This window comes from Toxorhynchites rutilus, chromosome 3 (assembly GCF_029784135.1).
Source record: "Toxorhynchites rutilus septentrionalis strain SRP chromosome 3, ASM2978413v1, whole genome shotgun sequence".
Lineage (NCBI taxonomy): Eukaryota > Metazoa > Arthropoda > Insecta > Diptera > Culicidae > Toxorhynchites > Toxorhynchites rutilus.
This window is the reverse complement of record NC_073746.1, coordinates 230,765,693-230,780,055: the sequence shown is the minus strand read 5'-3', so window position 1 is coordinate 230,780,055 and position 14,363 is coordinate 230,765,693. Positions and strand designations below refer to the sequence as shown.

The following is a 14,363-nucleotide window of genomic DNA, read 5'->3' as shown; positions in this document are numbered from 1 at the left end:
ACGGAATTACTGAATTTCAAATTGCTAGTTTATAACTTTGGGTATTGTTTTAGAATACATAGAAATTTTAGAAATAACTCATTAATAGAAAGTTTTCTCGCATTGGAAAGTGCCGACGGTCAATACGGGTTTTAGAAGCAGCTGAAGATGGTTGATTCATGATTTATTCTTGTTCTCGCGATAGCAATACCCTAGTTGGCTATATATTAGGCTGTCAAAAAAGTCCTGCGGTATTTTTTTTTGAATTTTCATTTGTTCATAAAATTACTTACAATCATCTGTTTTAAGTCAAATATGCGCCGTTTTGTTCGATGACTTGTTCCCAACGAGATGCCAATTTCATAATACCCCTGTTATAGAAGCTCGCTTCCTTATTGGCAAAAAACTCGGATAGCCAATTTTCACAGGCCTCTTTTGTGGCTAACTTCTGACTACCTAGCTCGTTCGCCATGGACAAAAACAGGTGGTAGTCACTTGGTGCAAGGTCCGGACTATACGGCGGATGCAAAAGAACCTCCCATCCGAGCTCCCGGAGCTTCTGGCGCGTCACCAAAGAAGTGTGTGGCCTGGCGTTGTCCTGATGGAAGACAATGCGGCCTCTGTTTATCAAAGATGGCCTCTTCTTCATGAGTGCTACCTTCAACCGGTCCAGTTGTTGGCAGTACAGGTCCGAATTGAGCGTTTGGCCATAGGGAAGCAGCTCATAATAGATTATTCCTTGACAATCCCACCAAACACACAGCAGAACCTTCCTGGCCGTTAATGAGGGCTTGGCCACCGTCTGAGCCGCTTCAGCGGGCTTCTACCACGACCGTTTGCGCTTCACGTTGTCGTAAGTGACCCACTTTTCATCGCCAGTCACTATCCGCTTCAGAAACGGGTCGATTTTGTTGCGATTCAGCGGCGATTCACATGCGTCGATACGGTCAAAGATGTTTTTTTGCGTCAACGTGTGTGGCACCCATACATCGAACTTCTTTGTGAATCCAAGCTTCTTCAAATGGTTAATAACGGTTTGATGACTCATCCCCAGCTCTTGGCCGATGCTACGGCTGCTACTATGCCGGTCTTTCTCGGCTAATTCAGCGATATTGTCGCAATTTTCGACGACAGGCCTTCCGGAGCGTGGCGCATCTTCGACGACCTCTACACCAAAACGAAAACGTTGAAACCATCGTTGTGCGGTGGAAATGGAAACTGTATCGGGTCCATAAACTGCACAAATTTTATTGGCAGCTTGAGATGCATTTTTGCCTTTGTCATAGTAGTACTGTAAAATATGTCGGATTTTCTCTTTATTTTGCTCCATATTTGCGACACTATAACTCACGAACGACTTAACCAAACAAAACACTATCCAGGACTATATTATAGCGCGCAAAAATACCTTTCCAACAAGCTATAATATGACTCGATACAATGAATACAACTAAAACTACGCGCTTACAACGACACCTCGCGGAAATACCGCAGGACTTTTTTGACAGCCTAATATATAGAAATAGGTGTCTTTATTGCCAATGAGCGTAGTGTACTCAGTATTCATTGCGAACATTCTTCTCCGTCTATACATATAGCTAATACATTAGCCACACACCCACACACACACACACACACACTGTCATATGCGATTTTATATTTGCATCAATACCGCCATTATCTACCTTTGATAAAGTATAATATGAACAATGCGTGTTATTCAATCATGCATAAACACTTTGAGCAATTCCAAATGAAATCGACCAATGACAAAACATGAGTAGGGGAAGTGGGGGCAAAGTGGTCACCCTAAGGGATATGCCCATTCCCAGCGCCCACATACCGCTTCAATTCTTGTTTCTCGAAGAATATTCTAGTTCAACTCATTGTTGTTCAAGATAGCAAACGGTTTTTATTATGACAATTCAAATTACTCGCGGTATATCAGCTTTAGTAAACAGAACATTGTAAGCTGTTATTCTCCTATGACCACTTTGCCCCCAAACATCAAAGTCATTTCTACGCTAATTAATCGCTTAGATTAAACAAAATATCTGTTCACCTCCCCTAGAATATGTGAACAGTCGTCCAAACTGATGATTTGTCCAATATATCAGATTGAATGAACTAAATTTCACGAGAAATTCCTTGGATATCATACGCACAGAACTACGGCCGAATGGCTATCGAGAGAGCAATTTATGTTTTTATTTATATTATGACCTGCGACAGCTCTACTGAAGTACAGGGTTAATCAAAAGTCATTAAATTCTTCAAACATAAGGTGACTATCAATACGGCATCTATAGTCAATAGTTACACAGGTCGGACTCGATTATCCGAAGTATTGATTTTTTTTTCACTCCGGATAATCGAATCCTTCGGATAATCGGGTCATAAAAAACGAATTTTCTCTCGGTAAACGAAATATAATTATGAATTTCACTTTTTTATTAAACGGTTTTATCTAGGTTGACCCGTTTGTATGTTTGTGACTTTGTAACTTTGTAACTTTGTATGTAGCGCTGTACCACATTAATAGAAATTTAACCCCCTTTCTGTTGACCGTTTGATCTGAAATTTGGACACATCTTTATCTCTGGTATCATTATAAAACTGCGTATTCCATGATCTTGAAAATCCAAGATGGCGGCCGCTACAAAATGGCGGATTATGTATATATTTTCTCAAAATCCCATCAATATGGGTTTTCCCAAAACCCCATCAATATGGGTATCGAGTGAAAGGGCTTGACCAGTAGAACAAAATTATTTATGGAAAATGTAAATCAATGATGGCGACCGCTACAAAATGGCGGATTACAAATTTTCTCAGAACTCTATCAATATATATATCAAATGAAAGGGCTTGACCAGTAGAACACAATTATTCATTGAATTATTGAATGATTTGACTTAGAGAACACGAAACATAATAAACAACATGAATTCAAAAAGGTCGCCGCCACTAAATGGTCGACTATGTATTTTTCACAATCCTCTCAATATCGGTATCATATGAAATGATTTGACTAATAGAATTCAGTACATCATGGGCATATTCCGATGGAAATTAGGTAAGAAATAAACGTTGGATTTCCATTATCCACAGTCAGTTGTTTCATCATATACCCCAGGATTTTATTTGAGTCTCATCATTGCCCTAGATCAATGAAGGGACGGATGTTATAACTACTAACGACTACTTGTCTAATTATTTTCTAGCTTTTAGTACATTAAACCGTTTAACTTCAAAAGTTTTTCTTACTCATTTTATTTTCTAGTTTTTAGTACATTATCTGTATCATTAGTGTACTTCTCTACATTAAAAATATTCAAGAAATTATTTTTTTTTATTTCTTACCTTACTTTCTTCGGAATATTTTGATGATATACTGTATTCTATTAGTCAAATCATTTTATTTGATACCGATATTGAGAGGATTGCAAAAAATACATAGTAGACCATTTTGTGGCGGCGACCTTTTCGAATTTATGTTGTTCATAGTGTAGTGTATTCTCCAAGTCAAGCCATTTTTAGCGGCTGTCAAATTGAATTTCTCAAGAACATGGAATACGCAGTTTCATAATGACAGTAGAATTAAATGTATGTTCCAAATTTCAGATCAATCAGTCAGCCCTTTCATTTGATACTCATATTGATGGGTTTCTGAGAAAATATGTAATCCGCCATTTTGTAGTGGCCGCCATCTTAGATTTGCATTTTTCATAAATAACTGTATTCTACTATTCAAGCTCTTTCATTTGATACCCATATTGTTGGGAATCTGAGAAAATATGTAATACGCCATTTTGTAGTGGCCATCATTTTGGATTTGCATTTTTCATAAATAACTGTATTCTACTAGTCAAGTCCTTTCACTGGATACCCATATTGATGACGTTCTGAGAAAATATGTAATCCGCCATTTTGTAGTAGCCGCCATCTTGGATTTGTATTCTTCATAAATAACTGTATTCTACTAGTCAAGCCCTTTCATTCGATGCCTATATTGATGTGGTTGTGAAAAAAAATTATATGGCGCCATCTTGTGGTGGCGGCCATTTTGGATTTGCATTTTCCTTAAATAACTGTGTTCTACTAGTCAAGCCCTTTCATTTGATACCCATATTGATGGGGTTCTGAGAAAATATGTAATCCGCTATTTAGTAGTGGCCGCCATCTTGGATTTTTATTTTTATAAATGTCGGCATTCTACTAGTCAAGCCCTTTCATTTGATACCTATATTAGCTATTCAATATGGAATTATTATACAAATTACTCAAAATTTTCGAAAATCAAAAATAAAATACTCCGGATAATCGAATCCCGGATAATCGAGTCTCCGGATAATCGAGTCCGACCTGTACTACCAAACAAGCAGGTGACCACTTTGCCCCACATGACCAATTTTCCCCCACTACCCCTATTTTTGATTCGAATGAAAGTTTGTATTCCGTTTGGGTTGGAGGAAATATGAGTTTTCCACAGCAATCGGGAACGTTTTTGTCTCAAGCGTATCGATTTTAGTAAGAGAAATCTTTCATAATTTCTATCTAAAAATCTATGAAAAAAAATAATAAATATTATGCTGTCGAAAAAGTCCTGCGGTATTTCCGCGAGGTGTCGTTGTAAGCGCGTAATTCTAGTTGTATTCATTGTATCGAGTCATATTATAGCTTGTTGGAAAGGTATTTTTGCGCGCTATAATATAGTCCTGACAGTGTTTTGTTTGGTTAAGTCGTTCGTGAGTTATAGTGTCGCAAATATGGAGCAAAATAAAGAGAAAATCCCACATATTTTACAGTACTACTATGACAAAGGCAAAAATGCATCTCAAGCTGCCAATAAAATTTGTGCAGTTTATGGACCCGATACAGTTTCCATTTCCACCGCACAACGATGGTTTCAACGTTTTCGTTCTGGTGTAGAGGTCGTCGAAGATGCGCCACGCTCCGGAAAGCCTGTCGTCGAAAATTGCGACAAAATCGCTGAATTAGCCGCGAAAGACCGGCATAGTAGCAGCAGTAGCATCGGCCAAGAGCTGGGGATAAGTCATCAAACCGTTATTAACCATTTGAAGAAGCTTGGATTCACAAAGAAGCTCGATGTATGGGTGCCACACACGTTGACGCAAAAAAACATCTTTGACTGTATCGACGCATGTGAATCGCTGCTGAATCGCAACAAAATCGACCCGTTTCTGAAGCGGATGGTGACTGGCGATGAAAAGTGGGTCACTTACGACAACGTGAAGCGCAAACGGTCGTGGTAGAAGCCCGCTGAAGCGGCTCAGACGGTGGCCAAGCCCTCATTAACGGCCAGGAAGGTTCTGCTGTGTGTTTGGTGGGATTGTCAAGGAATAATCTATTATGAGCTGCTTCCCTATGGCCAAACGCTCAATTCGGACCTGTACTGCCAACAACTGGACCGGTTGAAGGTAGCACTCATGAAGAAGAGGCCATCTTTGATAAACAGAGGCCGCATTGTCTTCCATCAGGACAACGCCAGACCACACACTTCTTTGGTGACGCGCCAGAAGCTCCGGGAGCTCGGATGGGAGGTTCTTTTGCATCCGCCGTATAGTCCGGACCTTGCATCAAGTGACTACCACCTGTTTTTGTCCATGGCGAACGAGCTAGGTAGTCAGAAGTTAGCCACAAAAGAGGCCTGTGAAAATTGGCTATCCGAGTTTTTTGCCTATAAGGAAGCGAGCTTCTATAACAGGGGTATTATGAAGTTGGCATCTCGTTAGGAACAAGTCATCGAACAAAACGGCGCATATTTGACTTAAAACAGATGATTGTAACTAATTTTATGAACAAATGAAAATTCAAAAAAAAAAAACCGCAGGACTTTTTTTTGATAGCCTAACATATAAACAATATTTCTAATTTGTTGTTTTTTATAGTAAATATACCTTTTTAATATGTTTGTCGTGTTATATAATTTGCAACAACTTTCCCAAATACATAAATATGGTAGTAGTTACGTTGGAAAACATTTGAGGACATGTGGGTAAACACAACGCAGCGATATTAAAAAATCTTGTTTCATCTTATTTAATACAAACTTTTAATATATTGCTCGTGTTGCTCAATCAAAACACGTTTTCAAAGTAGAATTGAAATCCCAACAACACAAATACATCTCGTCGATTCAACCGGACGCTATGGGTACAAAAAATGGGTGGGCCATATCTATGATATAACCGCAAGTTTGACGTGGAACTAGTGTTGGCTAAGTAATCATTTGTTTGCATTGATTAAATGATTGATTGAATGAAATAATTTTCGAATTCAATTGAATTCAACGTATATCCTATGTATGTAAAGAACTTGAATAAACGCCATGTAATGTAAGGCACCTTAGTTTTGATGGATGTGTTAGGGAACACATGTCGGTGGGAACAAAAGTTTCCCCAACTTGCATGTATTTGCAATGCCAATTTCCCCAGGTACCTTGGATTTGAGGGCTGTGTTGGGGAAACCATAAATCGGGCCAATCAAAACGGGGCTGGTGCGTTTAGATAGCGCATTTTATTTTACAGTTATTCAATTACATATCTCAGAAAAAATAACATTTTCTTTATCGTGATAGGTGCGTAAAAATATTTCCTATCAATTCATGCAATCATCTTTCCGATCTACAAAGTGCATTCAAAAAGTTCAGGGACTATATCTGCTCCAACGGGCGAAATACTTCCCTCCAACTTCTGGCCAGCTACCTTTTCTACTATGATCCGCTATCTCAATTCAGTTATCAGTTATCAGTTTTGGCTGATTCTGATAATGATAATTTTTTGGTGCGTCACAATTTTAATTATGGAACAGAGAGCCGCCATCAAATTTTATGCCTCCAGGGCAAACAATGAACGCGGTTTTGTACAAAAGTGTCCTGGAAAGATTATTGGCACGGATATGGCGCGTGCGCATATTATGAACTCCATACCGGCTGAGTAATTAAAACGCGCCTTCCGACACCTCTACGAACGTTTAAAAATATGTCTGGAAAGAGGAGACCTATATGTAGAAAATTAATATTTAATCTTTTGAGAATCTCGTTTTTATTTGTTTTAAAAAATAGTCCCGGAACTTGCACTGTGTACACTCCCCTAAAAAAAATAGAGGAACAGAGTGCGAAGTCAGAAATTTTAAGTGATTTTTGACATGTTGTAACTTAGTGAAAAATCAACGCATATCGATGAGATGTACATCATTTTGAAGCTACAACTTTCAGGTATTAGAATATTTTACGTTCATATTTTCATCTTGGTATGTGTAGGTGAAGAGGGCAACAATAACGGGAAGAAATTGAAACAGATTTTTCTCAGTTTTTCAAAAATTTTCGGGACTAACACAATGCTTTGTTAACCAACTCAATAGCAAAATCAATTAATTTTATCAACCAGCTTCCATTTGGTTATTATATCGTTCCTGTAGGACCTTCCCATACAGAGATATTTCAGTTTGAATTAAACATTACCTTCGTCTTTGATGATAAATTATTCAATGAACAAGAGAAGGAATAAAGGATCATTTAATCGCAAATCGTACCAGAAGTACAAAATGCTACGCGACTTTCAGAATGAACGATTCGTAACTGTCCATTAATTAAAATTTCTAAATCACTAACACAGTTAAGAAACGTTTCTCAGATGAACATTTCTTACCGTTTCTCGAAAACGGTCTACAACACGAGAATATTTTGTTGCAGTCCATTGTGGTATACTGTTATTCACTCTATATGGAACATTGTTCGACTGATGAACGAATTTGAATAACTTTATATACGAGGATCGTTCAAAAAATAAGTTTCAGTGCCTCAGAAATCGCGGAAAAATAAAGTTAGGACAAAAAACAAGGTGATTTTCGTAATCTACGTTTTATTTTCTATTTTTCTACATAATTGCCGTAACGTTCGAGGCATTTTTCATAGCGTGGCACGAGTTTTTCTATTCCAAGCGCGAAGTGCGTAGCGTCTAACTTTTTGAAGTACGATGAAACTGCGTCACGAATTTCTTCAGTGTTATCGAACCGTTGACCGCCGAACGCCTGTTTCATCTCCGGGAATAAGTGATAGTCACGCAGTTACATCAATAGTGGAGTTTTGGCATGAAGAGAAACCTCATCGAAAACACCGGATTGTTGAAAAATTGGTGTAATTGGGTAGCAATAACCAGAATAGGCTTGCGTCTGGCATGTCGGCTTGGTCGTCGCATATCCGTACAAAATAACGAAGAATAAATAGTTCTATATTTTTTCTGAACACATGTTAGCATCTTAGTATGAACTAAATTGATACATTTTAATATGACCTATAGAATTTGTTTTATATTGAGTGAAATAGGTTTTAAAATCGAGATAAAATACAAAAAAAAACACTTCCGGGTTTCCCGATTACGGCTGTACTTCCATTCCGAAGAAAGATTATCGGGAGTGAGAATTAAACTCATGACCTTTAGCGCGAAATGTTATATTAACCACTAGGATTCAGGAAATTGCAAAAGTTTTAAGCCCTCTAGCGAATAGATCGGAATTTTCGTTTCGAGCGTGAAGGTGATATTTCACACTAAAAAATTTTTTTTTGCTGTTTTTTGTTTGTTCCATTCAGTTGTGAGTTACAGGGTGTTAACAACGGAAGTCAAAAAAGAGAAAATTTCGGTACACTTCACTCTTTTTCTTTTGAAAAGACGAAAAGCCAGGCCGCCGAAATTGTGAATGGTGTTAATTGTACCGATACAGTGGCAGTAAAATGTGCGATAATCTTTTTTTTTTAAATTTACTTTTTTAATTTTCAATCATTTATTTAAAAAAAATTGAAATTATTTTTTTAGTGCAATACACTAAATTCAGATCTCTACAGTTAACAAATGGACTGCTTGAAGCTAGCGATTGCCCGGAAATGTCCAAAATTGACCAACAGAGGAGGTGTTGTGTTCCATCAGGACCAAATAGTGAGTGATAAGAATTTGGAATCAAGAGAAGATTGGAGAAATCTATTGCCAAAGTTTTTCTCCCACAAAGACCAAAACTTCTATGAGAGAAGCATTATGGCTAACGTTAGCTGGGCTTACTTTAGCGCGATTTCTCTTGATGTTTTGGTTCATCCGGGATGAGAGCTTTGTCTTTATGCGTTTCATGAATCCGTAAATCCAATCATCACCGGGAAAGTTGACAAAGCTTGTGTTTATTTTTTGTCTCTTCAAGGTAGTTCTTAATCAGCTGTTTGATTTCTGACGCTTTCAATGGGGATATCCATCCGCCATCAAATTGAATAACATAAGTCATAAGTCACTTTCTTCTGGCTGACTAAGTATGGACAGACCATACTTAGTCTGGCTAAATAAGTATGGTCTGTCCTCCGTTTTCCGTACGGCGAAACGTTTTAGCAGCTTCACGAATGGAATAATTTTCGTTGTTCACTATCGACACCGCCCTTCCAACAGTTTCGGACGAGTTTTGATAAGTTCTTATACTCAATCGCTTCTTGTAAGTTCGGATCATTTTGAACGAAGCTAAAACTTGATTTCAAAAACACTCAAGAATTTTCTCCGGACGCAGTACTTAAAAGCGTACAAACAATATGATTGTCCCTGAAGCTAATAGAATAGTGAGTTTCAGATACAGGGTTATTTCGATTGAAATTTTATCTGGTTGAGAAAAAAAGTTGTCTTCTATGGTGCTATTTTGTAAGATTGATTTTTCTCACTTGTTTGAATAATAATTATAACTATCTGATTACTGTTATCAACTCATGAAGAGACGGCTGGGCGTGAAGGAATATGTTTGTCGTCTATGATTATCGTTATCGTTGTGTTGAAAATGTGTTTCTTCAGCATGCTTAAAAATACTATTCAGAAAAATTTTAATTTTTATACAATTTAATAATCGTTTCGTTAGGAACCATTTGACGAAAGAGCAATTCCAAATGAAATCGACAAGTGACAAAATATGAGTATTTTTGAATCGAATGAAAGCTTGTATTCCGTATAGGTTGGAGGAAATATGAGTTTTACACAACATCTGGAAATGTTTTGACTCAAGCGTAACTGTTAAAAAGGGCGTATCGATTTTAGTAAGAGAATATGATGATTTATATCTCAAAAACTATGAGTCGTACCGAAAAAGTGTCTTAGAAAGAGATATAGAATATTGATGTTTAAACGAAAAAAAAATTACACTGAGAAAAAAAATAAAATCCCTTTTTTTATTTACGAAATAAAATTTTAAATTGCAATATCCTAAATAAAATATTTTTTTTACATATTTTAGATATTTCAAATTAATTTTTTTTGGAAATAAAAAAGGAGTAATTTTTTTTTATTTCAGTGTAATTTTTTTCACGTTTAAACAAACTCTATAACTCTTCTAAGACACTAATTCGGTACGACTCATAGTTTTTGCGATATAAGTTATCATAGATTTCTCTTACAAAAATCGATACGCCCTTTTCAAAAGTTACGCTAGAGTCAAAAATTTCCCATTTGCTGTGGGAAACTCATATTTCCTCCAACCCAAACGGAATACAAACTTTCATTCGAATCAAAAATACATGTTTTCAATCTGAATTTTTAGGACGATTTAATTTAGAATTACTCGAAAAGATCCATCATATGATTATTGAACATGTCGAATAAAAAAATGAATTTAATTATATAATACCTCCAAAAATTTCAGTTTGTTTTAAGTGTTGTCAGCTATCAATCCCCGGAATTTTGGCTTTCTTTTTTCTTTATTTTTTTACCCTCCACTCAGCCCCACCTCGAAGAAACTCTCACCTGAAATTTCTGGAGTTGGGCTCCAGTTGATTTAAAACATATAAAAAAAACCAAAGAATAAAAATGTTAGTAGAATGGAAGCGAGCGGCATATTATTAGAACACTTACAGTTGGATCCCAGTGAAAATATTATTTCTTTCAAGGGATCCAATTTTAAATGATATTTGAGAATATTCAATAATAAAAACACAAACATTCAGTGACTACACTGGCAAAATCATATTGAGAGAAGATAGAATAGACACATAAAAGATACATAAGAGTTCACTGTATTGTTGTGGTTGATTGCTCTTTATATCATGAATTCATGTATTTTTGACTTGAAATAAAGTTTAGTTTAGTTTTAAAGTGGTCACGACGTGTTATCATTCGCATTTCAAGTGGTAATACGTTAAAGCGAGACGGTCCATAATACAGAATACGCTTTTGACCAATACACGATTGCTGCTTGACTACGCATTAAATTCTGAGGCTGCCGTGTTTCATGTCCATGGTTTACAGTAGGTATTAATATGTTATGGTGACTATTATTTGAATGTATCACACTGTGTACGAATTTACTAACCTCAAAATCGCGCAGCCCGATGAGGGGCAATATAAAGTGAAAGTCTCTTGAATACAACTTCAGAGTAGGATGTAGACTCGGTGGCCTGTAGATTATTTTCAAACATCGATTTTTCAATACTTGCAATCTCTTGAGCCTTGTTTCGCATGCATGCCCCCATACTAAAATTGTAATTGTAATTGTGAATGTATGCATGCAAAATAGAAATTGATTAAGGCTTTTTGGGGCACAAAAGAGGACACTCTTTTCAAAACACCGCGCAGCGAAGAAATCTTATTTTGTAAATAATTGATATGGTATGGCCAGGATAAGTTAGAGTCTAGGTGGACACCAAGGTATTTGAAGCTTGGGACCTTGTCGATATTTATTTTTGAAATTTTAGGGTCTGAACAATTAATATTTTCTTTCCTTGGCGAGTGAAAGAGCATGTATTTAGTTTTTTTTAAATTGAGTGATAGCAAGTTTGTCCGGAAATATTCACTAAGGATAGCTAGGTCGTTTTCGTTCGTTCCAGAGAACATTATTTTAATTCAAGAAATCGAGTAATCGATTCACGAGCAATTTCTCAAAAATTTTGTTGAAAACAGAAAGCGTTGAAATCGGTCGATAGTTGCTTGAATTAGAGGATTCGCCGGCTTTGAAAACTGGTACCACTCTAGCAACTTTTGGGCAATTTGGATAGCTTCCAGTTGACAACTGGAATTAAGTTGTCTTAAGGCGGGATTCCACCTATTCGATTTGATGCATGCTACAAGTCAATGCTTCTTGTTTATTGGAGTGTATCATTTTTCGACATTATTGGTATTGTTGAGCGATGTTGCCCTTATCCAATGGCTTGCGTATCGGTGCGGCGTGTGTAGCACGACAAAGTTGGGGCAACTACGTCATTTATTGACGATTATCATAATTCACCAGAATAATGGAGCAACAAAATTATTGATTATAAAAACAATAACATCAAGACATATGTTGGAGTAGTGCGCGATCGCACACTACTATGTAGTGGCTAAGGTGAAAACTAAATTTAAAAAATCGCGCAAGTATCATATCCATTGTTGTTTACGGTTTACTTGTAGCATGTATCATGTTGAATAGGTCGAATCCCTCCTTTACCTCGTACAAGCGACTGCGATTGGTCTACAAGAGATTTTGAAAACGGTGCGTACTTTTGTGCCATCATTTGTTGCGAAATGGATGGAATATGAATATTCTTGTTATCTACCGGTTTGATTTAAGATCCTAAATAATTTATCGAATCGTGTGATAATATTCTGGTGAGTTGTTGGGGGAACAGTAATGTTAATGCCAAGGGTAGCATGATGCATTTTCGATAATTAGGTGGTAACCAATAAAATATTTGCCGGCACAACAGTCGATGTTCATGGTGATATGAGTTTTGGAACTATTTTCGTATTTTTCGAATAGTTTCTGTGAAGCTCATTCAAATTTAAATGGAAAAATAGCAATTAAAGTATCATCACTGCGAATCACAATCGTTAAATTCAAAATAATTCAATTATCATAATATTGAGTTTGTTTAACACGTTCGTCGCCCAACGCGACGTTTTTGAGTTTCTTGCAAGGCTCAACTTGTGAATAAATTATTAAATGAAGATCAAACTTAGTAGACAACTTTTACGTGATCTAGCAACATTTTTCGTAATTTGAAGACGAATTGACAACAATTACGCACGCCAAAGTCATATCATATGATTTTCGCAAAAAAACTGTAGTACAAACCATCCGTACTGTAAATTAATAACAGTATAGTATAAACATTATAATAAAATGGTTACGATTTTATTATTTTTCTGCCCATCCTATAGTTACATTTAAGTGCCTATTCTATCATATTTCTTTTAAAAATATCAATTTGAACGAGGAAAGTGTCACCCATATCTGTGTGACGGGGCGACGAAAGTGTTGAATTCATTTTCACGTTGAACGCGTCTCAACGCTTGGTTGGGCGTCGATGAGCCGAAGACTTTCTCGATCATGCTTTCGTATTACAGTTGTTCTATAATTTAACAAACTGATCTGTTCCTCTTTCAGGTTCTTGGACTGGTGTTCTTCACGTTCGTCTTCTGTTGGGCACCGTTCTTCATCCTGAACATCATCTTCGCCGCATGGCCAGAGCTCAACGTACCTGAACACATCGTCAATATCTGTCTATGGCTGGGGTACGTCTCCTCAACCATAAATCCAATTATCTACACAATCTTCAACAAGACTTTTCGAGCGGCATTCATCCGGTTGCTGCGTTGCCGATGCGAAAGGTATAATATTCTGAGCTGTGCTACATTTTTGTCTAATTCATGCCTACTTTATTCCTTGCAGATCGGGTCGTCCCTCCAGATTCCGCTCGGTCACTGATGCCCGAGGAACCATCAGTTTGTGTACTCCTTCGGCGCTACCGATGGCCATCTCGTTGCAGGGAGCTCCACTGTTGACTCCCTCCAGCACACAGGTTACACCTCTGAGTGACTTTCGTGGAAGCTACGAAATCACCGATGACGACTGTTAGTTACCATAATTGTACTTGTTAGTTTAATCATCCCCACCACTACTTTATACACAGATAGTATTAGGGATTAGGTAAGAAACGAAACCCGTAAACCAAGAGCAATCGGAACGAACACCGCAGGATCGGCTTAGTTGTAAACGTTATAAACTAAATTAAAACATTCGGCGCAAACCGGTAGGGTCTCTGTGACAATGAGAATCGCCCCAAGAGGAAATATGTTAAACATAGTACGATAACGGTGTTGTAAAAGGGTAATGTTTAAGTAATCGTGAAACATTGTTTTTGAATAATACATCTCAAATGTTTCTTCGGATCAATCGAAGTAACGAATTTCGCCCACAGGCACAACAACACTCGCGTCAATCTCTATGACTAGTCAGAAGGAGTGTATTTTTAACGAAAGCAATTTTAAGTGTTAAGTGGAGGCGAAGCGCTCAGCACCTGTTTCGATAGATATATCGATGTTATGAAGGAATATAGTTGTAATAAACATCATGTTGTTCAACGTTTCGGA

The 14,363-nt window shown here is 37.1% G+C and overlaps 1 protein-coding gene across 3 annotated transcripts in view; it reads left to right on the top strand.

Moving 5' to 3' along the window:
* The window catches only part of LOC129775161 (D(2) dopamine receptor), a 147,083-nt gene extending 132,720 nt beyond the window's left edge, over positions 1-14,363 (top strand). For all 3 annotated transcript variants that reach the window (XM_055779532.1, XM_055779531.1, XM_055779530.1), the window contains 2 exons: positions 13,378-13,601; positions 13,663-14,363. In XM_055779532.1, the coding sequence (XP_055635507.1) occupies positions 13,378-13,601; positions 13,663-13,849 (411 nt within the window). In that variant the 3' untranslated portion in view covers positions 13,850-14,363. The remainder of the gene's footprint in view (positions 1-13,377; positions 13,602-13,662) is intronic.